Source organism: Pogona vitticeps, chromosome 1 (genome assembly GCF_051106095.1).
Source record: "Pogona vitticeps strain Pit_001003342236 chromosome 1, PviZW2.1, whole genome shotgun sequence".
NCBI lineage: Eukaryota > Metazoa > Chordata > Lepidosauria > Squamata > Agamidae > Pogona > Pogona vitticeps.
In genome coordinates, this window is record NC_135783.1 from 343,848,117 (window position 1) to 343,874,374 (window position 26,258).

At 48.8% G+C, this 26,258-nt stretch overlaps 1 protein-coding gene across 2 annotated transcripts in view; it reads left to right on the plus strand.

Moving 5' to 3' along the window:
• Positions 1-26,192, plus strand: part of AHNAK2 (AHNAK nucleoprotein 2) — a 128,954-nt gene extending 102,762 nt beyond the window's left edge. For both annotated transcript variants that reach the window (XM_078383835.1, XM_078383836.1), the window contains exon 7: positions 1,636-26,192. In XM_078383835.1, coding sequence (XP_078239961.1) covers positions 1,636-23,967 — 22,332 coding nt within the window. In that variant the 3' untranslated portion in view covers positions 23,968-26,192. The remainder of the gene's footprint in view (positions 1-1,635) is intronic.
• Positions 26,193-26,258: the final 66 nt, after the last annotated feature.

Genomic DNA, 26,258 nt, shown 5'->3' on the forward strand with positions numbered 1-26,258 from the left:
GCTCCATTGCAATCAGCACACAATAGAACTGCTTGTACAATGATCAGTGGAGAGAATCAGGCCCTGTTTCTGTTCTTGTTCTCAGACCGGCACCACTATGTAGCTTCTGCTCTATTTCCCTTACCCATTCCCTACCCATTCCCTTCCTTATCCATGCCTCCCAGAGGCTGCTACAAATGAAGCACAGGTTCAAATGACCCGAGCCAGCAAATGGAAAGAATGTGCTTTGTTGAATAACACATAATGACCCTGTTTAGCGCTATTCAGTTAGTGATCCATTTTCTGTGAATGTATCCTGAGTGTAAAGTGGGATATTACTTTATCATGGGGAAAGTTGAGTATTATTGGTATCATTTTAACACCACAGTGATCAAACTAGATAAAACGGTCATCGTCTGTGATAGAGAGCGATCCCCCCAAGTGATGAAAGAATTCTTTTTCTGTAGAATATGATTTTATTTATGTATCTTTATTTAACATTGTTTTGTGGCTGAAAGACAAACACAGATTTAATTTGCCAATGTATCTACCCTTGAGAAAGTTTCATTGTAGGAGAGGAAACAGGTTAATGAGGGGCAATGAAGAGCCTCAAGGTACAGTGATTGAACTGCTGTATTGTAGCCAAACTCTGCTCAAAACCCGTGATTCAATCTCAGGTGATCAGCTTAAGGTTCACTCAGCCTTCCAGCCTTCCAAGCTTGGTAAAATGAGTACCAGCTCACGGGGGAGGGGTGGCAATATGGAGCCTGAATGATTAACTTGTAAACCACCCATAGAATGCTTTGGGGTGGTATATAAGCATCATGCTTTGCTTCCCCTTCCCCTTTAATGCATAATTTCACTCCATGTATTTTGGTCAGAAATTCTGATTTTGTCAGGGCCCTTCATCAGATGGAGAGAAAGAGGCTTTACTTTTCAGATAATCTCTGTCCTCATATAGACAGCCACAAGTAGAACATTAGTTCAGAACTCTCTTCCTGTTCCATGTATTCAGTTTAGCGCTCTTCTAAATTTCTAAACAAGAAGAACTGGAGAAATTGAAGAAGGCAGAAACATTATTCTTAAACATTTATCTTTATTAGTAACTCATATATGCTTGTATCAATTGTGAGTATCTTTCTGTGTATATATTGCAATGTCTTCTTAGCCTCATAAATTTGATCCAAAAGATGGGCACAAGCTGCTGTACTAGCAGATGGCGCTGCTTTGTTTTTCAGCCAAACATATGTTTGGGGGGCTTCCAAGCCCTGCTTCCTCTGGTGGACACTTACTCAGAGGCAGCACCAAGAAGAGGCGGGGTAGGGAAATCAGGATGCTGCCTCTGAGTGGGCACCCACTGGAGAAAGTGGGGCTGGGATATATATTTTTAAATAAATTGAAAAATGAACGAATTTGGCAGTTTCTGCCCATCTATGATTCAACTACTTCCATTCCCTCATTATTGCCATTCCCTTACAAAAGCAATTTTATGAAATATTTGTCTTTGATACCTACTATTTCTAGGCATTATAAACTTTTTTCCACATCTACTTCATTCAGTTCATAACAGGCATGACTACATTAGTGGGGAAAAATATATGGAATAAATAAATTGTACATTTACCATTTAATTTGTTTTGAAAATCTCTTTCTCAGGGGAAGGAAAGTTTGGATATATCAGAGAAGATCTCGGAGGAAGATCAGGCAAATTTAATTGTAAAACAAAGAGTAGGAAGATCAAAACGACCCAAAAAGGACAGACTATCTTGGCCAAAGTTTCAGTCAATGAAGGGTAAAAAGATTTTGGGACACAGAAGATCCCGTAGTACATCAGATGCCTATGAGCATGGAATTCCAGATATCTCGCCAACAAACACAGACACAGAATCCCAATTTCAATCAGAAGAAATCAATGCCAATGTTAAAAAGGGAAGTCAAAAGAAATTGAAATTTCCTAGTATTGGATTCAAGATGTATAGAAGTAAGCAAGACACAGACGAGAGGACAAGATATGAGGTAAAACCTCTTACTGAGTATGAAACTGATATAACTGGAGAAATGCCAGAACTAATCACAACAGGATCGTCAACGTCATGGTACAAAGAAGTGGGGAAAGAAGAAAAACAAGAGCAAAAAAGATATACAAAGGAAAAAATCTCTGAACACCAATATCATTCAAGAAAATACCCAGAAGTAGAACTGACAATTAAAAAACCCAGGGAAAAGAAATCAAAATCATATGAAATTACAACAAAACAAGAAGATAAATTTAAAAAATCAGAAATACAAACACTGACATTAAAAACGGCTGACATAACTGAGTTAGAGACAAAGGAAACGCCCCACCCACACACAAAGATACGGAAGAAAAAACAAAAGGGATTGAAAGAAAAAACAGTTCCTATTCAAAGAGATGAAAGTGGAAAAAAAGAAAGAGAAAATGATTTCAAGGTGGAAGTGGACGTGTCCCTTCCCAAAGCCAGACCTGAAGGGCCGGAGGCAGAGGTCTCCATTAAGGTTCCTGAGGCCGAAGGCAGCATCGAGGGCGGCGGAATGAGAATGCACATGCCAAAGTTCAAGATGCCCAGCATGGGCTTCTCCAAAACAGATATCAAAGCACCCAAAGTTGACGTGGATGTCTCCCTGCCTGAAGTGGAGGCCACGCTTCCCACCGCTGAGGTCACCATTCCCAAACCAGAGCTGAAAGCAGGGGACCTTGCTGCTGACGTCAGCCTCTCCGGCCCTGACGTTAAGCTTCCAGCTGGAGAACTTAAAGCTCCAGGACTAGAAATGGAGGCACCCTCGGTTGACATTTCCGTGGAAGGCCCTGACGTGAAGCTGGAAGGAGTGGACAGCAGGTTCAAAATGCCAAAGTTCCACATGCCCAAGTTTGGAGTATCTCTCCCTAAAGGGAAGGCAAGTGCAGGAGCAGAAATCACCTTACCGGATGCGGAATTGCCCAAGCCCGAACTCAAAGTCGGAGCAACGTTGCCCTCTGTGGATGTGGCAGCCGACGTAAAGCTGCCAGAAGCAGAAATCCAGGCACCGAGCGTGGAACTAGAGGTTGGAGAGAAGGGTAAATTCAAAATGCCTGATGTAAAGATGCCAAGCGTCAAAGTCCCCAAAGTCAAGACCCCACATGTGGGAGTCAGCCTACCCAAGGTCGAAGCTGACGTGTCGCTTCCCAAAGCCAAACTTGAAGGGCCGGAGGCAGAGGTCTCCGTCAAGGTTCCTGAGGCCGAAGGCAGCATCGAGGGCGGCGGAATGAGAATGCACATGCCAAAGTTCAAGATGCCCAGCATGGGCTTCTCCAAAACAGATATCAAAGCACCCAAAGTTGACGTGGATGTCTCCCTGCCTGAAGTGGAGGCCACGCTTCCCACCGCTGAGGTCACCATTCCCAAACCAGAGCTGAAAGCAGGGGACCTTGCTGCTGACGTCAGCCTCTCCAGCCCTGACGTTAAGCTTCCAGCTGGAGAACTTAAAGCTCCAGGACTAGAAATGGAGGCACCCTCGGTTGACATTTCCGTGGAAGGCCCTGACGTGAAGCTGGAAGGAGTGGACAGCAGGTTCAAAATGCCAAAGTTCCACATGCCCAAGTTTGGAGTATCTCTCCCTAAAGGGAAGGCAAGTGCAGGAGCAGAAATCACCTTACCGGATGCAGAATTGCCCAAGCCCGAACTCAAAGTCGGAGCAACGTTGCCCTCTGTGGATGTGGCAGCCAACGTAAAGCTGCCAGAAGCAGAAATCCAGGCACCGAGCGTGGAACTAGAGGTTGGAGAGAAGGGTAAATTCAAAATGCCTGATGTAAAGATGCCAAGCGTCAAAGTCCCCAAAGTCAAGACCCCACACGTGGGAGTCAGCCTACCCAAGGTCGAAGCTGACGTGTCGCTTCCCAAAGCCAAACTTGAAGGGCCGGAGGCAGAGGTCTCCGTCAAGGTTCCTGAGGCCGAAGGCAGCATCGAGGGCGGCGGAATGAGAATGCACATGCCAAAGTTCAAGATGCCCAGCATGGGCTTCTCCAAAACAGATATCAAAGCACCCAAAGTTGACGTGGATGTCTCCCTGCCTGAAATGGAGGCCACGCTTCCCACCGCTGAGGTCACCATTCCCAAACCAGAGCTGAAAGCAGGGGACCTTACTGCTGACGTCAGCCTCTCCGGCCCTGACGTTAAGCTTCCAGCTGGAGAACTTGAAGCTCCAGGATTAGAAATGGAGGCACCCTCGGTTGACATTTCCGTGGAAGGCCCTGACGTGAAGCTGGAAGGAGTGGACAGCAGGTTCAAAATGCCAAAGTTCCACATGCCCAAGTTTGGAGTATCTCTCCCTAAAGGGAAGGCAAGTGCAGGAGCAGAAATCACCTTACCGGATGCGGAATTGCCCAAGCCCGAACTCAAAGTCGGAGCAACGTTGCCCTCTGTGGACGTGGCAGCCGACGTAAAGCTGCCAGAAGCAGAAATCCAGGCACCGAGCGTGGAACTACAGGTTGGAGAGAAGGGTAAATTCAAAATGCCTGATGTAAAGATGCCAAGCGTCAAAGTCCCCAAAGTCAAGACCCCACACGTGGGAGTCAGCCTACCCAAGGTCGAAGCTGACGTGTCGCTTCCCAAAGCCAAACTTGAAGGGCCGGAGGCAGAGGTCTCCGTCAAGGTTCCTGAGGCCGAAGGCAGCATCGAGGGCGGCGGAATGAGAATGCACATGCCAAAGTTCAAGATGCCCAGCATGGGCTTCTCCAAAACAGATATCAAAGCACCCAAAGTTGACGTGGATGTCTCCCTGCCTGAAGTGGAGGCCACGCTTCCCACCGCTGAGGTCACCATTCCCAAACCAGAGCTGAAAGCAGGGGACCTTGCTGCTGACGTCAGCCTCTCCGGCCCTGACGTTAAGCTTCCAGCTGGAGAACTTGAAGCTCCAGGATTAGAAATGGAGGCACCCTCGGTTGACATTTCCGTGGAAGGCCCTGACGTGAAGCTGGAAGGAGTGGACAGCAGGTTCAAAATGCCAAAGTTCCACATGCCCAAGTTCGGAGTATCTCTCCCTAAAGGGAAGGCAAGTGCAGGAGCAGAAATCACCTTACCGGATGCGGAATTGCCCAAGCCCGAACTCAAAGTCGGAGCAACGTTGCCCTCCGTGGACGTGGCAGCCGACGTAAAGCTGCCAGAAGCAGAAATCCAGGCACCGAGCGTGGAACTAGAGGTTGGAGAGAAGGGTAAATTCAAAATGCCTGATGTAAAGATGCCAAGCGTCAAAGTCCCCAAAGTCAAGACCCCACACGTGGGAGTCAGTCTACCCAAGGTCGAAGCTGACGTGTCGCTTCCCAAAGCCAAACTTGAAGGGCCGGAGGCAGAGGTCTCCGTCAAGGTTCCTGAGGCCGAAGGCAGCATCGAGGGCGGCGGAATGAGAATGCACATGCCAAAGTTCAAGATGCCCAGCATGGGCTTCTCCAAAACAGATATCAAAGCACCCAAAGTTGACGTGGATGTCTCCCTGCCTGAAGTGGAGGCCACGCTTCCCACCGCTGAGGTCACCATTCCCAAACCAGAGCTGAAAGCAGGGGACCTTGCTGCTGACGTCAGCCTCTCCGGCCCTGACGTTAAGCTTCCAGCTGGAGAACTTAAAGCTCCAGGACTAGAAATGGAGGCACCCTCGGTTGACATTTCCGTGGAAGGCCCTGACGTGAAGCTGGAAGGAGTGGACAGCAGGTTCAAAATGCCAAAGTTCCACATGCCCAAGTTTGGAGTATCTCTCCCTAAAGGGAAGGCAAGTGCAGGAGCAGAAATCACCTTACCGGATGCGGAATTGCCCAAGCCCGAACTCAAAGTCGGAGCAACGTTGCCCTCTGTGGACGTGGCAGCCGACGTAAAGCTGCCAGAAGCAGAAATCCAGGCACCAAGCGTGGAACTAGAGGTTGGAGAGAAGGGTAAATTCAAAATGCCTGATGTAAAGATGCCAAGCGTCAAAGTCCCCAAAGTCAAGACCCCACACGTGGGAGTCAGCCTACCCAAGGTCGAAGCTGACGTGTCGCTTCCCAAAGCCAAACTTGAAGGGCCGGAGGCAGAGGTCTCCGTCAAGGTTCCTGAGGCCGAAGGCAGCATCGAGGGCGGCGGAATGAGAATGCACATGCCAAAGTTCAAGATGCCCAGCATGGGCTTCTCCAAAACAGATATCAAAGCACCCAAAGTTGACGTGGATGTCTCCCTGCCTGAAGTGGAGGCCACGCTTCCCACCGCTGAGGTCACCATTCCCAAACCAGAGCTGAAAGCAGGGGACCTTGCTGCTGACGTCAGCCTCTCCGGCCCTGACGTTAAGCTTCCAGCTGGAGAACTTAAAGCTCCTGGATTAGAAATGGAGGCACCCTCGGTTGACATTTCCGTGGAAGGCCCTGACGTGAAGCTGGAAGGAGTGGACAGCAGGTTCAAAATGCCAAAGTTCCACATGCCCAAATTTGGAGTATCTCTCCCTAAAGGGAAGGCAAGTGCAGGAGCAGAAATCACCTTACCGGATGCGGAATTGCCCAAGCCCGAACTCAAAGTCGGAGCAACGTTGCCCTCCGTGGACGTGGCAGCCGACGTAAAGCTGCCAGAAGCAGAAATCCAGGCACCAAGCGTGGAACTAGAGGTTGGAGAGAAGGGTAAATTCAAAATGCCTGATGTAAAGATGCCAAGCGTCAAAGTCCCCAAAGTCAAGACCCCACACGTGGGAGTCAGCCTACCCAAGGTCGAAGCTGACGTGTCGCTTCCCAAAGCCAAACTTGAAGGGCCGGAGGCAGAGGTCTCCGTCAAGGTTCCTGAGGCCGAAGGCAGCATCGAGGGCGGCGGAATGAGAATGCACATGCCAAAGTTCAAGATGCCCAGCATGGGCTTCTCCAAAACAGATATCAAAGCACCCAAAGTTGACGTGGATGTCTCCCTGCCTGAAGTGGAGGCCACGCTTCCCACCGCTGAGGTCACCATTCCCAAACCAGAGCTGAAAGCAGGGGACCTTACTGCTGACGTCAGCCTCTCCAGCCCTGACGTTAAGCTTCCAGCTGGAGAACTTAAAGCTCCAGGACTAGAAATGGAGGCACCCTCGGTTGACATTTCCGTGGAAGGCCCTGACGTGAAGCTGGAAGGAGTGGACAGCAGGTTCAAAATGCCAAAGTTCCACATGCCCAAGTTCGGAATATCTCTCCCTAAAGGGAAGGCAAGTGCAGGAGCAGAAATCACCTTACCGGATGCGGAATTGCCCAAGCCCGAACTCAAAGTCGGAGCAACGTTGCCCTCTGTGGACGTGGCAGCCGACGTAAAGCTGCCAGAAGCAGAAATCCAGGCACCGAGCGTGGAACTAGAGGTTGGAGAGAAGGGTAAATTCAAAATGCCTGATGTAAAGATGCCAAGCGTCAAAGTCCCCAAAGTCAAGACCCCACACGTGGGAGTCAGCCTACCCAAGGTCGAAGCTGACGTGTCGCTTCCCAAAGCCAAACTTGAAGGGCCGGAGGCAGAGGTCTCCGTCAAGGTTCCTGAGGCCGAAGGCAGCATCGAGGGCGGCGGAATGAGAATGCACATGCCAAAGTTCAAGATGCCCAGCATGGGCTTCTCCAAAACAGATATCAAAGCACCCAAAGTTGACGTGGATGTCTCCCTGCCTGAAGTGGAGGCCACGCTTCCCACCGCTGAGGTCACCATTCCCAAACCAGAGCTGAAAGCAGGGGACCTTGCTGCTGACGTCAGCCTCTCCGGCCCTGACGTTAAGCTTCCAGCTGGAGAACTTGAAGCTCCGGGATTAGAAATGGAGGCACCCTCGGTTGACATTTCCGTGGAAGGCCCTGACGTGAAGCTGGAAGGAGTGGACAGCAGGTTCAAAATGCCAAAGTTCCACATGCCCAAGTTTGGAGTATCTCTCCCTAAAGGGAAGGCAAGTGCAGGAGCAGAAATCACCTTACCGGATGCGGAATTGCCCAAGCCCGAACTCAAAGTCGGAGCAACGTTGCCCTCTGTGGACGTGGCAGCCGACGTAAAGCTGCCAGAAGCAGAAATCCAGGCACCGAGCGTGGAACTAGAGGTTGGAGAGAAGGGTAAATTCAAAATGCCTGATGTAAAGATGCCAAGCGTCAAAGTCCCCAAAGTCAAGACCCCACACGTGGGAGTCAGCCTACCCAAGGTCGAAGCTGACGTGTCGCTTCCCAAAGCCAAACTTGAAGGGCCGGAGGCAGAGGTCTCCGTCAAGGTTCCTGAGGCCGAAGGCAGCATCGAGGGCGGCGGAATGAGAATGCACATGCCAAAGTTCAAGATGCCCAGCATGGGCTTCTCCAAAACAGATATCAAAGCACCCAAAGTTGACGTGGATGTCTCCCTGCCTGAAGTGGAGGCCACGCTTCCCACCGCTGAGGTCACCATTCCCAAACCAGAGCTGAAAGCAGGGGACCTTACTGCTGACGTCAGCCTCTCCGGCCCTGACGTTAAGCTTCCAGCTGGAGAACTTGAAGCTCCGGGATTAGAAATGGAGGCACCCTCGGTTGACATTTCCGTGGAAGGCCCTGACGTGAAGCTGGAAGGAGTGGACAGCAGGTTCAAAATGCCAAAGTTCCACATGCCCAAGTTTGGAGTATCTCTCCCTAAAGGGAAGGCAAGTGCAGGAGCAGAAATCACCTTACCGGATGCGGAATTGCCCAAGCCCGAACTCAAAGTCGGAGCAACGTTGCCCTCTGTGGACGTGGCAGCCGACGTAAAGCTGCCAGAAGCAGAAATCCAGGCACCGAGCGTGGAACTAGAGGTTGGAGAGAAGGGTAAATTCAAAATGCCTGATGTAAAGATGCCAAGCGTCAAAGTCCCCAAAGTCAAGACCCCACACGTGGGAGTCAGCCTACCCAAGGTCGAAGCTGACGTGTCGCTTCCCAAAGCCAAACTTGAAGGGCCAGAGGCAGAGGTCTCCGTCAAGGTTCCTGAGGCCGAAGGCAGCATCGAGGGCGGCGGAATGAGAATGCACATGCCAAAGTTCAAGATGCCCAGCATGGGCTTCTCCAAAACAGATATCAAAGCACCCAAAGTTGACGTGGATGTCTCCCTGCCTGAAGTGGAGGCCACGCTTCCCACCGCTGAGGTCACCATTCCCAAACCAGAGCTGAAAGCAGGGGACCTTGCTGCTGACGTCAGCCTCTCCGGCCCTGACGTTAAGCTTCCAGCTGGAGAACTTGAAGCTCCGGGATTAGAAATGGAGGCACCCTCGGTTGACATTTCCGTGGAAGGCCCTGACGTGAAGCTGGAAGGAGTGGACAGCAGGTTCAAAATGCCAAAGTTCCACATGCCCAAGTTTGGAGTATCTCTCCCTAAAGGGAAGGCAAGTGCAGGAGCAGAAATCACCTTACCGGATGCGGAATTGCCCAAGCCCGAACTCAAAGTCGGAGCAACGTTGCCCTCTGTGGACGTGGCAGCCGACGTAAAGCTGCCAGAAGCAGAAATCCAGGCACCGAGCGTGGAACTAGAAGTTGGAGAGAAGGGTAAATTCAAAATGCCTGATGTAAAGATGCCAAGCGTCAAAGTCCCCAAAGTCAAGACCCCACACGTGGGAGTCAGCCTACCCAAGGTCGAAGCTGACGTGTCGCTTCCCAAAGCCAAACTTGAAGGGCCGGAGGCAGAGGTCTCCGTCAAGGTTCCTGAGGCCGAAGGCAGCATCGAGGGCGGCGGAATGAGAATGCACATGCCAAAGTTCAAGATGCCCAGCATGGGCTTCTCCAAAACAGATATCAAAGCACCCAAAGTTGACGTGGATGTCTCCCTGCCTGAAGTGGAGGCCACGCTTCCCACCGCTGAGGTCACCATTCCCAAACCAGAGCTGAAAGCAGGGGACCTTGCTGCTGACGTCAGCCTCTCCGGCCCTGACGTTAAGCTTCCAGCTGGAGAACTTGAAGCTCCGGGATTAGAAATGGAGGCACCCTCGGTTGACATTTCCGTGGAAGGCCCTGACGTGAAGCTGGAAGGAGTGGACAGCAGGTTCAAAATGCCAAAGTTCCACATGCCCAAGTTTGGAGTATCTCTCCCTAAAGGGAAGGCAAGTGCAGGAGCAGAAATCACCTTACCGGATGCGGAATTGCCCAAGCCCGAACTCAAAGTCGGAGCAACGTTGCCCTCTGTGGACGTGGCAGCCGACGTAAAGCTGCCAGAAGCAGAAATCCAGGCACCGAGCGTGGAACTAGAGGTTGGAGAGAAGGGTAAATTCAAACTGCCTGATGTAAAGATGCCAAGCGTCAAAGTCCCCAAAGTCAAGACCCCACACGTGGGAGTCAGCCTACCCAAGGTCGAAGCTGACGTGTCGCTTCCCAAAGCCAAACTTGAAGGGCCGGAGGCAGAGGTCTCCGTCAAGGTTCCTGAGGCCGAAGGCAGCATCGAGGGCGGCGGAATGAGAATGCACATGCCAAAGTTCAAGATGCCCAGCATGGGCTTCTCCAAAACAGATATCAAAGCACCCAAAGTTGACGTGGATGTCTCCCTGCCTGAAGTGGAGGCCATGCTTCCCACCGCTGAGGTCACCATTCCCAAACCAGAGCTGAAAGCAGGGGACCTTGCTGCTGACGTCAGCCTCTCCGGCCCTGACGTTAAGCTTCCAGCTGGAGAACTTGAAGCTCCAGGACTAGAAATGGAGGCACCCTCGGTTGACATTTCCGTGGAAGGCCCTGACGTGAAGCTGGAAGGAGTGGACAGCAGGTTCAAAATGCCAAAGTTCCACATGCCCAAGTTTGGAGTATCTCTCCCTAAAGGGAAGGCAAGTGCAGGAGCAGAAATCACCTTACCGGATGCGGAATTGCCCAAGCCCGAACTCAAAGTCGGAGCAACGTTGCCCTCTGTGGACGTGGCAGCCGACGTAAAGCTGCCAGAAGCAGAAATCCAGGCACCGAGCGTGGAACTAGAGGTTGGAGAGAAGGGTAAATTCAAAATGCCTGATGTAAAGATGCCAAGCGTCAAAGTCCCCAAAGTCAAGACCCCACACGTGGGAGTCAGCCTACCCAAGGTCGAAGCTGACGTGTCGCTTCCCAAAGCCAAACTTGAAGGGCCGGAGGCAGAGGTCTCCGTCAAGGTTCCTGAGGCCGAAGGCAGCATCGAGGGCGGCGGAATGAGAATGCACATGCCAAAGTTCAAGATGCCCAGCATGGGCTTCTCCAAAACAGATATCAAAGCACCCAAAGTTGACGTGGATGTCTCCCTGCCTGAAGTGGAGGCCACGCTTCCCACCGCTGAGGTCACCATTCCCAAACCAGAGCTGAAAGCAGGGGACCTTACTGCTGACGTCAGCCTCTCCGGCCCTGACGTTAAGCTTCCAGCTGGAGAACTTAAAGCTCCAGGACTAGAAATGGAGGCACCCTCGGTTGACATTTCCGTGGAAGGCCCTGACGTGAAGCTGGAAGGAGTGGACAGCAGGTTCAAAATGCCAAAGTTCCACATGCCCAAGTTTGGAGTATCTCTCCCTAAAGGGAAGGCAAGTGCAGGAGCAGAAATCACCTTACCGGATGCGGAATTGCCCAAGCCCGAACTCAAAGTCGGAGCAACGTTGCCCTCCGTGGACGTGGCAGCCGACATAAAGCTGCCAGAAGCAGAAATCCAGGCACCGAGCGTGGAACTAGAGGTTGGAGAGAAGGGTAAATTCAAAATGCCTGATGTAAAGATGCCAAGCGTCAAAGTCCCCAAAGTCAAGACCCCACACGTGGGAGTCAGCCTACCCAAGGTCGAAGCTGACGTGTCGCTTCCCAAAGCCAAACTTGAAGGGCCGGAGGCAGAGGTCTCCGTCAAGGTTCCTGAGGCCGAAGGCAGCATCGAGGGCGGCGGAATGAGAATGCACATGCCAAAGTTCAAGATGCCCAGCATGGGCTTCTCCAAAACAGATATCAAAGCACCCAAAGTTGACGTGGATGTCTCCCTGCCTGAAGTGGAGGCCACGCTTCCCGCCGCTGAGGTCACCATTCCCAAACCAGAGCTGAAAGCAGGGGACCTTGCTGCTGACGTCAGCCTCTCCGGCCCTGACGTTAAGCTTCCAGCTGGAGAACTTGAAGCTCCAGGATTAGAAATGGAGGCACCCTCGGTTGACATTTCCGTGGAAGGCCCTGACGTGAAGCTGGAAGGAGTGGACAGCAGGTTCAAAATGCCAAAGTTCCACATGCCCAAGTTTGGAGTATCTCTCCCTAAAGGGAAGGCAAGTGCAGGAGCAGAAATCACCTTACCGGATGCGGAATTGCCCAAGCCCGAACTCAAAGTCGGAGCAACGTTGCCCTCCGTGGACGTGGCAGCCGACGTAAAGCTGCCAGAAGCAGAAATCCAGGCACCGAGCGTGGAACTAGAGGTTGGAGAGAAGGGTAAATTCAAAATGCCTGATGTAAAGATGCCAAGCGTCAAAGTCCCCAAAGTCAAGACCCCACACGTGGGAGTCAGCCTACCCAAGGTCGAAGCTGACGTGTCGCTTCCCAAAGCCAAACTTGAAGGGCCGGAGGCAGAGGTCTCCGTCAAGGTTCCTGAGGCCGAAGGCAGCATCGAGGGCGGCGGAATGAGAATGCACATGCCAAAGTTCAAGATGCCCAGCATGGGCTTCTCCAAAACAGATATCAAAGCACCCAAAGTTGACGTGGATGTCTCCCTGCCTGAAGTGGAGGCCACGCTTCCCACCGCTGAGGTCACCATTCCCAAACCAGAGCTGAAAGCAGGGGACCTTGCTGCTGACGTCAGCCTCTCCGGCCCTGACGTTAAGCTTCCAGCTGGAGAACTTGAAGCTCCGGGATTAGAAATGGAGGCACCCTCGGTTGACATTTCCGTGGAAGGCCCTGACGTGAAGCTGGAAGGAGTGGACAGCAGGTTCAAAATGCCAAAGTTCCACATGCCCAAGTTTGGAGTATCTCTCCCTAAAGGGAAGGCAAGTGCAGGAGCAGAAATCACCTTACCGGATGCGGAATTGCCCAAGCCCGAACTCAGAGTCGGAGCAACGTTGCCCTCTGTGGACGTGGCAGCCGACGTAAAGCTGCCAGAAGCAGAAATCCAGGCACCAAGCGTGGAACTAGAGGTTGGAGAGAAGGGTAAATTCAAAATGCCTGATGTAAAGATGCCAAGCGTCAAAGTCCCCAAAGTCAAGACCCCACACGTGGGAGTCAGCCTACCCAAGGTCGAAGCTGACGTGTCGCTTCCCAAAGCCAAACTTGAAGGGCCGGAGGCAGAGGTCTCCGTCAAGGTTCCTGAGGCCGAAGGCAGCATCGAGGGCGGCGGAATGAAAATGCACATGCCAAAGTTCAAGATGCCCAGCATGGGCTTCTCCAAAACAGATATCAAAGCACCCAAAGTTGACGTGGATGTCTCCCTGCCTGAAGTGGAGGCCACGCTTCCCACCGCTGAGGTCACCATTCCCAAACCAGAGCTGAAAGCAGGGGACCTTGCTGCTGACGTCAGCCTCTCCGGCCCTGACGTTAAGCTTCCAGCTGGAGAACTTAAAGCTCCAGGATTGGAAATGGAGGCACCCTCGGTTGACATTTCCGTGGAAGGCCCTGACGTGAAGCTGGAAGGAGTGGACAGCAGGTTCAAAATGCCAAAGTTCCACATGCCCAAGTTTGGAGTATCTCTCTCTAAAGGGAAGGCAAGTGCAGGAGCAGAAATCACCTTACCGGATGCGGAATTGCCCAAGCCCGAACTCAAAGTCGGAGCAACGTTGCCCTCCGTGGACGTGGCAGCCGACGTAAAGCTGCCAGAAGCAGAAATCCAGGCACCGAGCGTGGAACTAGAGGTTGGAGAGAAGGGTAAATTCAAAATGCCTGATGTAAAGATGCCAAGCGTCAAAGTCCCCAAAGTCAAGACCCCACACGTGGGAGTCAGCCTACCCAAGGTCGAAGCTGACGTGTCACTTCCCAAAGCCAAACTTGAAGGGCCGGAGGCAGAGGTCTCCGTCAAGGTTCCTGAGGCCGAAGGCAGCATCGAGGGCGGCGGAATGAGAATGCACATGCCAAAGTTCAAGATGCCCAGCATGGGCTTCTCCAAAACAGATATCAAAGCACCCAAAGTTGACGTGGATGTCTCCCTGCCTGAAGTGGAGGCCACGCTTCCCACCGCTGAGGTCACCATTCCCAAACCAGAGCTGAAAGCAGGGGACCTTGCTGCTGACATCAGCCTCTCCGGCCCTGACGTTAAGCTTCCAGCTGGAGAACTTAAAGCTCCAGGACTAGAAATGGAGGCACCCTCGGTTGACATTTCCGTGGAAGGCCCTGACGTGAAGCTGGAAGGAGTGGACAGCAGGTTCAAAATGCCAAAGTTCCACATGCCCAAGTTTGGAGTATCTCTCCCTAAAGGGAAGGCAAGTGCAGGAGCAGAAATCACCTTACCGGATGCGGAATTGCCCAAGCCCGAACTCAGAGTCGGAGCAACGTTGCCCTCTGTGGACGTGGCAGCCGACGTAAAGCTGCCAGAAGCAGAAATCCAGGCACCAAGCGTGGAACTAGAGGTTGGAGAGAAGGGTAAATTCAAAATGCCTGATGTAAAGATGCCAAGCGTCAAAGTCCCCAAAGTCAAGACCCCACACGTGGGAGTCAGCCTACCCAAGGTCGAAGCTGACGTGTCGCTTCCCAAAGCCAAACTTGAAGGGCCGGAGGCAGAGGTCTCCGTCAAGGTTCCTGAGGCCGAAGGCAGCATCGAGGGCGGCGGAATGAAAATGCACATGCCAAAGTTCAAGATGCCCAGCATGGGCTTCTCCAAAACAGATATCAAAGCACCCAAAGTTGACGTGGATGTCTCCCTGCCTGAAGTGGAGGCCACGCTTCCCACCGCTGAGGTCACCATTCCCAAACCAGAGCTGAAAGCAGGGGACCTTGCTGCTGACGTCAGCCTCTCCGGCCCTGACGTTAAGCTTCCAGCTGGAGAACTTAAAGCTCCAGGATTGGAAATGGAGGCACCCTCGGTTGACATTTCCGTGGAAGGCCCTGACGTGAAGCTGGAAGGAGTGGACAGCAGGTTCAAAATGCCAAAGTTCCACATGCCCAAGTTTGGAGTATCTCTCTCTAAAGGGAAGGCAAGTGCAGGAGCAGAAATCACCTTACCGGATGCGGAATTGCCCAAGCCCGAACTCAAAGTCGGAGCAACGTTGCCCTCCGTGGACGTGGCAGCCGACGTAAAGCTGCCAGAAGCAGAAATCCAGGCACCGAGCGTGGAACTAGAGGTTGGAGAGAAGGGTAAATTCAAAATGCCTGATGTAAAGATGCCAAGCGTCAAAGTCCCCAAAGTCAAGACCCCACACGTGGGAGTCAGCCTACCCAAGGTCGAAGCTGACGTGTCACTTCCCAAAGCCAAACTTGAAGGGCCGGAGGCAGAGGTCTCCGTCAAGGTTCCTGAGGCCGAAGGCAGCATCGAGGGCGGCGGAATGAGAATGCACATGCCAAAGTTCAAGATGCCCAGCATGGGCTTCTCCAAAACAGATATCAAAGCACCCAAAGTTGACGTGGATGTCTCCCTGCCTGAAGTGGAGGCCACGCTTCCCACCGCTGAGGTCACCATTCCCAAACCAGAGCTGAAAGCAGGGGACCTTGCTGCTGACATCAGCCTCTCCGGCCCTGACGTTAAGCTTCCAGCTGGAGAACTTAAAGCTCCAGGACTAGAAATGGAGGCACCCTCGGTTGACATTTCCGTGGAAGGCCCTGACGTGAAGCTGGAAGGAGTGGACAGCAGGTTCAAAATGCCAAAGTTCCACATGCCCAAGTTTGGAGTATCTCTCCCTAAAGGGAAGGCAAGTGCAGGAGCAGAAATCACCTTACCGGATGCGGAATTGCCCAAGCCCGAACTCAAAGTCGGAGCAACATTGCCCTCCGTGGACGTGGCAGCCGACGTAAAGCTGCCAGAAGCAGAAATCCAGGCACCGAGCGTGGAACTAGAGGTTGGAGAGAAGGGTAAATTCAAAATGCCTGATATAAAGATGCCAAGCGTCAAAGTCCCCAAAGTCAAGACCCCACACGTGGGAGTCAGCCTACCCAAGGTCGAAGCTGACGTGTCGCTTCCCAAAGCCAAACTTGAAGGGCCGGAGGCAGAGGTCTCCGTCAAGGTTCCTGAGGCCGAAGGCAGCATCGAGGGCGGCGGAATGAGAATGCACATGCCAAAGTTCAAGATGCCCAGCATGGGCTTCTCCAAAACAGATATCAAAGCACCCAAAGTTGACGTGGATGTCTCCCTGCCTGAAGTGGAGGCCACGCTTCCCACCGCTGAGGTCACCATTCCCAAACCAGAGCTGAAAGCAGGGGACCTTGCTGCTGACATCAGCCTCTCCGGCCCTGACGTTAAGCTTCCAGCTGGAGAACTTAAAGCTCCAGGACTAGAAATGGAGGCACCCTCGGTTGACATTTCCGTGGAAGGCCCTGACGTGAAGCTGGAAGGAGTGGACAGCAGGTTCAAAATGCCAAAGTTCCACATGCCCAAGTTTGGAGTATCTCTCCCTAAAGGGAAGGCAAGTGCAGGAGCAGAAATCACCTTACCGGATGCGGAATTGCCCAAGCCCGAACTCAAAGTCGGAGCAACGTTGCCCTCTGTGGACGTCGCAGCCGACGTAAAGCTGCCAGAAGCAGAAATCCAGGCACCGAGTGTGGAACTAGAGGTTGGAGAGAAGGCTAAATTCAAAATGCCTGATGTAAAGATGCCAAGCGTCAAAGTCCCCAAAGTCAAGACCCCACACGTGGGAGTCAGCCTACCCAAGGTCGAAGCTGACGTGTCGCTTCCCAAAGCCAAACTTGAAGGGCCGGAGGCAGAGGTCTCCGTCAAGGTTCCTGAGGCCGAAGGCAGCATCGAGGGCGGCGGAATGAGAATGCACATGCCAAAGTTCAAGATGCCCAGCATGGGCTTCTCCAAAACAGATATCAAAGCACCCAAAGTTGACGTGGATGTCTCCCTGCCTGAAGTGGAGGCCACGCTTCCCACCGCTGAGGTCACCATTCCCAAACCAGAGCTGAAAGCAGGGGACCTTGCTGCTGACGTCAGCCTCTCCAGCCCTGACGTTAAGCTTCCAGCTGGAGAACTTAAAGCTCCAGGACTAGAAATGGAGGCACCCTCGGTTGACATTTCCGTGGAAGGCCCTGACGTGAAGCTGGAAGGAGTGGACAGCAGGTTCAAAATGCCAAAGTTCCACATGCCCAAGTTTGGAGTATCTCTCCCTAAAGGGAAGGCAAGTGCAGGAGCAGAAATCACCTTACCGGATGCGGAATTGCCCAAGCCCGAACTCAAAGTCGGAGCAACGTTGCCCTCTGTGGACGTGGCAGCCGACGTAAAGCTGCCAGAAGCAGAAATCCAGGCACCAAGCGTGGAACTAGAGGTTGGAGAGAAGGGTAAATTCAAAATGCCTGATGTAAAGATGCCAAGCGTCAAAGTCCCCAAAGTCAAGACCCCACACATGGGAGCCAGCCTACCCAAGGTCGAAGCTGACGTGTCGCTTCCCAAAGCCAAACTTGAAGGGCCGGAGGCAGAGGTCTCCGTCAAGGTTCCTGAGGCCGAAGGCAGCATCGAGGGCGGCGGAATGAGAATGCACATGCCAAAGTTCAAGATGCCCAGCATGGGCTTCTCCAAAACAGATATCAAAGCACCCAAAGTTGACGTGGATGTCTCCCTGCCTGAAGTGGAGGCCATGCTTCCCACCGCTGAGGTCACCATTCCCAAACCAGAGCTGAAAGCAGGGGACCTTGCTGCTGACGTCAGCCTCTCCGGCCCTGACGTTAAGCTTCCAGCTGGAGAACTTAAAGCTCCAGGATTAGAAATGGAGGCACCCTCGGTTGACATTTCCGTGGAAGGCCCTGACGTGAAGCTGGAAGGAGTGGACAGCAGGTTCAAAATGCCAAAGTTCCACATGCCCAAGTTTGGAGTATCTCTCCCTAAAGGGAAGGCAAGTGCAGGAGCAGAAATCACCTTACCGGATGCGGAATTGCCCAAGCCCGAACTCAAAGTCGGAGCAACGTTGCCCTCTGTGGACGTGGCAGCCGACGTAAAGCTGCCAGAAGCAGAAATCCAGGCACCAAGCGTGGAACTAGAGGTTGGAGAGAAGGGTAAATTCAAAATGCCTGATGTAAAGATGCCAAGCGTCAAAGTCCCCAAAGTCAAGACCCCACACGTGGGAGTCAGCCTACCCAAGGTCGAAGCTGACGTGTCGCTTCCCAAAGCCAAACTTGAAGGGCCGGAGGCAGAGGTCTCCGTCAAGGTTCCTGAGGCCGAAGGCAGCATCGAGGGCGGCGGAATGAGAATGCACATGCCAAAGTTCAAGATGCCCAGCATGGGCTTCTCCAAAACAGATATCAAAGCACCCAAAGTTGACGTGGATGTCTCCCTGCCTGAAGTGGAGGCCACGCTTCCCACCGCTGAGGTCACCATTCCCAAACCAGAGCTGAAAGCAGGGGACCTTGCTGCTGACGTCAGCCTCTCCGGCCCTGACGTTAAGCTTCCAGCTGGAGAACTTAAAGCTCCAGGACTAGAAATGGAGGCACCCTCAGTTGACATTTCCGTGGAAGGCCCTGACGTGAAGCTGGAAGGAGTGGACAGCAGGTTCAAAATGCCAAAGTTCCACATGCCCAAGTTTGGAGTATCTCTCCCTAAAGGGAAGGCAAGTGCAGGAGCAGAAATCACCTTACCGGATGCGGAATTGCCCAAGCCCGAACTCAAAGTCGGAGCAACGTTGCCCTCTGTGGATGTGGCAGCCGACGTAAAGCTGCCAGAAGCAGAAATCCAGGCACCGAGCGTGGAACTAGAGGTTGGAGAGAAGGGCAAATTCAAAATGCCTGATGTAAAGATACCAAGCGTCAAAGTCCCCAAAGTCAAGACCCCACACATGGGAGTCAGCCTACCCAAGGTCGAAGCTGACGTGTCGCTTCCCAAAGCCAAACTTGAAGGGCCGGAGGCAGAGGTCTCCGTCAAGGTTCCTGAGGCCGAAGGCAGCATCGATGGCGGCAGAATGAGAATGCACATGCCAAAGTTCAAGATGCCCAGCATGGGCTTCTCCAAAACAGATATCAAAGCACCCAAAGTTGACGTGGATGTCTCCCTGCCTGAAGTGGAGGCCACGCTTCCCACCGCTGAGGTCACCATTCCCAAACCAGAGCTGAAAGCAGGGGACCTTGCTGCTGACGTCAGCCTCTCAGACCCTGACGTTAAGCTTCCAGCTGGAGAACTTAAAGCTCCAGGACTAGAAATGGAGGCACCCTCGGTTGACATTTCCATGGAAGGCCCTGACGTGAAGCTGGAAGGAGTGGACAGCAGGTTCAAAATGCCAAAGTTCCACATGCCCAAGTTTGGAGTATCTCTCCCTAAAGGGAAGGCAAGTGCAGGAGCAGAAATCACCTTACCGGATGCAGAATTGCCCCAGCCCGAACTCAAACCCGAGCTCATGGAGCCTTCCGTGGTTTCTCCTTTCAACAGCAAAGATCAGAAAAGTGAAACCGATGAAAAGGACACTGTTGGAAAAGACAGCAAGTTTAAAATGCCCAAATTCAAGCTACCATCATTTAGCTGGTCTCCGAAGAAAGAAGCAAGTGTTACTGCTGGTACGAATGCAAATCTAGAAGAACCTTTAGGTGGAATATCTGCTAGTGACATTGAATCGGAATTAACACTTACTGTAGAGTCTGTTGAAGGCCAGACTGTAGAACTGGAGTGTTCTATTTCTGAGGAAAAAGACAGTGAAAAGAGTAGGATTAGAATGCCTCAATTTAGCATGCCAAAAATATCTCTTTCCAAAATGAAGACTCATAAAGCTGAAATATCTGTACCAGAAGCCTATACTGGCATGAGAATTCTTACAGCTGAAGGAGATGTTTCAGTACCAGAAAAAGACTTCAGTTCTACTGTTGTTAGTGAGGGCTCCCAGAGGCCCAAAGTTGAGCTCCCAGGCCTGCAAATTTCCAGGTCTGAAATTAAAAGTCCTAAAATAGATATGGAAGTCTGCTTAAGTAAAAGTGATGCTGAACATCCTGTACTTGATGTCAGTGTTTCAAAACCAGAATTAAAACTGGGAGATATTGGTGAAAGTACAAGTAAACCAGGATCTAAGGTGTCTATGGTGCCAGGTCCAGAATTAAATCTTGAAGGACATTCCACTGAAATATCTGTAAATGTAGGTGAGGTAAAAACTGAAGGTATTGATGTAAAGATTAAAAAGCCAAAATTTCAAATGCCAAAATTCGGAATCTCATTTTCTAAGGGAAAAGCCCCAGAAATTGATACTAGTCTACCATCTGAGGACACTGCTGTTCCTCAACTGAGGAAAACAACAGATATTGCTGATATTGCCATCGACGCTGCAGTATTTGATATAACTGGAACAGAAAAAACTGTTCAAGGTGAGGGCATTAAAAAAACACAAATTCCTACAATTGATATGAGGGCTATAGCTGTGGATGTAGCATTACCATCAGCTAGTCTTCCTCTGACACAACCAGAGAGAGAGACTCAAGATTCAGGTGGCATGGAAGCAAAGATTCAGCAAGAAATTAAAGCTGAACGTGTAGATGCAGAAGAGAAAGAAGAACATTTCAAAATGCCAAAATTCAAATTACCGTCATTTAATTGGTCACCTAAAAAAGAAGCAAGCTTGAAAACTAGCATTCAAGAACCTCTAGAAGAAACTAAGCAGACTGCAGACAAAGATGAAGAAATAAAGGAAAGTCTATCACAAGATCAAGAAGTCCTCATGGACCAAGATGCTGAAGCAACTACCAAAAAAGGTCAGATGAAAAGGCCTCATTTTACCATGCCCAAAATTTCACTGCCTAGGACAAAGTTACCGAAATCACAAGGTAGCATGTCAAAAGTAGAAGCAGACGTTGAAAGAGATACGGCTTTGGTTCAAATACCTGACATAGAAAGGAGTTTTTCCACAAGAAAAGAAGAAGAAACTGAAATAAGCATTAAAATGCCAAAAGATATATCAAAAGCAGAAATCAAAACTCTCCAAAGAGATGTTAAAGCTGATGTTGGGCTACCTGTAATAGATAGTTCATTTAAATTGAAGAGCTGGGAAACAGGGTTCAAAGGTGAAACTGATGTGGATAGGGCAAGTAGAAAAACCGATAGCACTGAGGGGAAGATTAGATTGCCAAAACTCAAAATGCCAATGTTTGGAATTTCATCTGAAGGAGAAGGGTCTGAAAGTGGCATCAGAGAAGAATCTGGAATAACTCAACAACAGGCGCCAACAGAAATAGAGATACTTGATAGAGACATTCCAACCTTGGAACTTAAAGCTGAGGCTACTGAATCAGAAACAAAGATTTCAGTTGGGAAAATTACAATACCAGAAGCTCCCAGTGTTGAGATCAAAGCATCTGATGTGTCTGTTGTCAGCTCTGGTGAAATGGATATAAAAGTAGAAGGAGAACATAAAGTGAAGTCTGAAGAAGGACAGACTGAGGAATCTCAGGGATGGTTTAAAATGCCAAAGTTCAGGATGCCTTCATTTGGGCGATCATCATCAAAGGGGAAAAAAGATGATGCTGAAGTTGAAGGCAGCACTGGAAAAGTACGAGTTGAAATAAAGGCCCCTGAAGTTCCAACCCGTATTGATACTGAAACATATTCTGGAAAGGATGTTTTAGAATGCGAAGTCGTGCTTCCACAAGAGGAGATTAGAGGAATTTCAGTGGGAAAAGAAAAGGGATCTGACAGTGGCCTACTTTGGAGTGAAGGCACCCTTTCACAAACCTCTGGAAAAGCAGATAGTAAATTAAGTGCTCAAGGGACAAAAACATATGCTGATATAGTTAAGCATGGTGCTGAAACTTTACAAATTCATAAACCTACAGTCACTGTATCTACATCGGAAATCAGTGTACCAGAATTGGATATTGATGTAAATCTCCCTAAATGTGATGTTTCAGCTCAGCAGTACAAAGCCAAATCAATGGCTGAGGAATCCTCTACCAAAATTCCTACAAGAGAAGCAGATGTGGAAATTGATACTGCTGTTATCGAGACAGAGATGGTTGTACAAAGCCCCTCTGCAGCAGCAAAAGGTGAAAAGATGGAAAGCAAAATTAAATCACCCAAAAAAGATATTCAGGGAAAAGAAAGCCTCTTCAAAATGCCAAAGTTTGGGGTGCCTTCATTTGGATGGTCCACTACAAAGACTACTGAGATTCCAGCTGACCAAGAAGAGGTTGATGTTGTCCCTTCAGAAATGAAAATTGATGTTTCAGTTACGGATGAAGGCTTTGAAATAATTGACTTCCCAACTGAAGAGTATGAAAAAGAGGTAGTCACAGAAAGTGACATGAAAGTAGAAGAGAGAGATGGATCAAGCAGGAAAAAAGCAGCTAAGTTCAAGATACCAAAGCTTGGCAGTTTACGTACCAAATCACAGAGTTCTGAAGTTCATGGTGATCAAACCAAGATAGAGGCCAAGACATCAGTGGCTAAATCTGAAGGAGAGAAATTTGGAGTTCAGGATGAAAAGGCCGTTATGAAAGGTTCAAAGTTAGATTTTTCAGAAAAAACAGCAGATGTTATGGACAAACAATTTGGAGATTCAGAGCTGGGCTTCCATATTCCCAAACTGAAAATACTCAAGTTCACACACAGCACACTCACTACCGAAGGTCAAATTTTAACTTCAGAAGGGGCAACAGATATGAAGTGTGCTGTTTCTGATAGTGATGATGCATCTCAAATAGGATTCAGGATTCCAGTTCCTGAAGAGAAAGTAGGAGACACGAGTTATAGTATCCAGAAATCAAAGGTCAAGATCACAACTCTGTCCAAACCTACCATTCAAAGAACACAGGTGGAACACAGAGTTCCATCTACAGAGCTTTCTTCTGAAGAGAGAACCACACACGTACAAAGGCCAGTAGAATTTAGCACTGGATTTCCTACAGAGAAAATAGACACCATGGATGTCAAAATCCAAAAATCAGTAGCTAAAATTACAACACTGATTGAACCAGATGTTCAGACAACACGACTTGAGATAAAACTTCCATCTCCAGATTCATTTATTTCTGGTGTGCCACAGCATATCCAAGAACTGTACGCTGAGGGTGAAGAAATAAAATTACAAGGTAAATCTGAATGTGGCTCCAGTGATGTTGAGATGCCAGAATCTTTCTCCACTGAAATAGTGAAAGAATCTGAGATTCCTCCCACAGAAGTTAAAACTGCTTCTTTGGGGTTTTCTCTTCTCAAAGTGAAAATTCAAGAATCACATGTGAGCTTAGACAGACCAATCACATTGTCTTCTTCAGAATATGTGAATGAAACGTACACAAGTAAAGATCATCATGCTTCGGATGAAGGTTCAGGAGAAGCAACACAAATGACTGGTTTTGTTGAACTTAAAATACCTGACAAAGGTGGAGATGGTGAATCGGATAAAGGAACATCTTCCACTACAACACTGACAAAAATGAAAGCGTTTACAGTTGAAGTACAGTCTGCCAGTGAATCTGCAGAAGATAAGCAGTCTAAACAGATGTCTGAACCAACCGTGGACGTCACAGAAGAAACTAATGTTGTAGTTACTGAAGAAGAGCCAACAGATCAGAAAGAAAAAACTGATAGTAAGAAATCTACTGGCAGATTTAAATTTTGGTTTCCAAGCATTGGGTTTTCTTCCTCCGTCGATGATACAGGCTCCGATACTAAACCTGATGTTCAAAAATCATTTGCAGAAGAAACTCAGCCTGATGACCCATCCACATCAGAAAGTGACTTGGCCAAACAATCTGAAAAAGCTGCGTGGTTTAGATTTCCCAAATTAGGTTTTGCATCACCCACCAAAAAAGGCAAGGAAGGTGATAAAGAAGAGGAGATAGATCCAAACGAAGAAATAGCTCAGGATGATGATAGTCCAACAGAAAAATCAGAGACTTTTTTTGATGCACAAGAAACCTTACCACCAAAAGAGATAATCACGGAGAAAGATATTGAAACTTCAGGAGACATGTCTTCTGTGCCCGTTGTTTCATCTTCAGCAAGAACTGAATTGATACTACTAGAGAAGGAAAAAGCAGGTTCCCAAAACATTCAAGAGTCATCAAAATGACATGGTTTCTTCTGATAAAATTCAAGCATATGAAAAAAAATAACAAAAAACAGGAAACGTAACTGCTTTTCGAGCATGAGAAGATAGTGTATTACATTAAAGTGACCTAAGAAATATTTTATAGTACCATTAGGGTTTACAAATTCATGGAAAATGTAGAAAGAATAGTTTCTTAGGTACGATATGTGTAAGCAAACACAGACAAACAAAACTACTGACAAAGGTATTCATTCTTCCAATGAAAGCTTCAGAGATCCGAGTTCTTTCTTCAGATCTGTGTAGAGAAACCAAGATAGGATGACAGATTATACACGACTGTCTGAGTATCCGAGCAATTTGTCTAAACATTTTTCTGAAAATTAATAGAAGCTAGCACTGGGATAATGAAAATCATGTTTCTTTTTAAAGATTTTTTTTAAAAAAAAACTGTACTTCTGCTGCTGCTTTATGAAAAATATGGCCCAAAATATCTTACCTATCAACAGCTAAGGCAAGTTCAATGTCATGCATATATATTTCCACCAACATGCCTACCTTGCACCAGCCCTGCAATGGTAATGCTATTTTTCTGAAGTGCTGGAAGGGCTGTTAATGTAACACATTCTAATGTCCTGGTACAGCATATCTAAATGCTGCTTCTAAAATGTCTTTTTACTGTTGAGATCTTAATGTCAGTGTCCTAACACCTGTGTTTGTGTGCCTTTGGAGTTTTCTGTCAACTATCATGACTGTCTATCAACTTGGTAATCACAGAAGAATTGTTGCTTGCCCATTCTGTGACAAACCAGCTGTGTGTGCCTTTGCTGTTATACGTAAGAATCAGCTTTAGTCATGCTGCTGCAAAGGCTGCTTTCAGGTGTATGTGATGGACAGCCCATAACTGAATGCAATACTCTGATACAGATGGCAGGTGGCTAGCTTGTCACAAGCTGGCAGCCAATACTAGATTTTTTTTCATGTAGCTTCTGCATCTCCAACTGAGTGAGAAGGTTTATCGCTGTCATAGGGGATACAGGACATCCACAGATGACTGTTTACCACATCATGCTGTTATTTACAGGTGTGCACATAATCATTTAAACTGGTTGTCTGTGAGCCTCAGTAGATGAGACACTGATTCCGTATATAGAAGGAGTGCACCCTTAAGAGGAAAAGTGCACCCTTATTTTAACACAGCGTTGTCTCAGTCCCCATTTAGCAAATCAACTTGTTTCTGGTCTGTAACTGGTCCGTTGGAAAATAGCACAGTTTTGTTGGATATGTTGTGTCTCAGGCACCAAGATAAACATTTTGCATTGCCTAGACAGATAATACTGTAAGAAGAAGAAGCAGGCTTTTGTCTTAAGTGTAATTTGACCCTTTATCTTTCCTGCCAAGATATGGCAATTTAACCATTTCCCGTTTCCCTGGATTTCACCTCAATGTTTCATACCACTTTGCAGGACAAAATAGTTAGCTTACTAAATACCCACATATACATTATGGAAAATGCTACTTGTCAAGAGTCAAATGTACAATAGTCACTTACTGAAGAGCCTTTACCAAATGATAATTCACCACAGTGTCAATGCAAAGGTTCAGCAAGCCTCTTTTTTGTGTCATAATGCAGTGTGGCAAGGAAAATTATTGTTCATTCTCTCAGATCACATATCATACTAATATGTGGTTTCATGGTAAACTTATTCATTCTAATGACATGCACTGAAAAGAAAGATTCCAGTTTTTCTGCACGTGTGTGTCAGATAGACATGAAAGGCACCTAAACATTAAGAACTGTCTTTTTTTTTTTTTTTTTTTTTTTTTTGACATTGATCTTAAGAAAAGGTTGTAATAGCCTACCAGCTTAATAAAAAAACTTTCGGAATCAAATTTTATGGTCAGAACAATTGTCTCATGGAAAGGGTCTAAAGTGGCTGAAAGGCAATAACGAAACTGAGTGGGACTCTAAACTGGAATTCAAATGAATTCAAAAATGACATTACTAGCTTGGAATTAAGGTTTGGTAATACACACAGAAGGGAGCATATGCAAGTAACTTTAAGGCTTTCCTAGACATATAAGTTGTAAATAGTTATTATATGCCTTCTGGGTTATAAGAATGCTTCTTACAAGTATGCGGCCCACACGATGGTACATACCTGTTAAAACACTGTACTTATATATGGCAAAAATGTTGAATGTATCCTGGCTGTTCCGATACAGAAATAAAAGCAGTATCAAGAGTACAGGTATTGTGATAATCATTTTGATTCTGAAGAAGTCTGAGCTAACATGGCAGTGGTAATATCTGA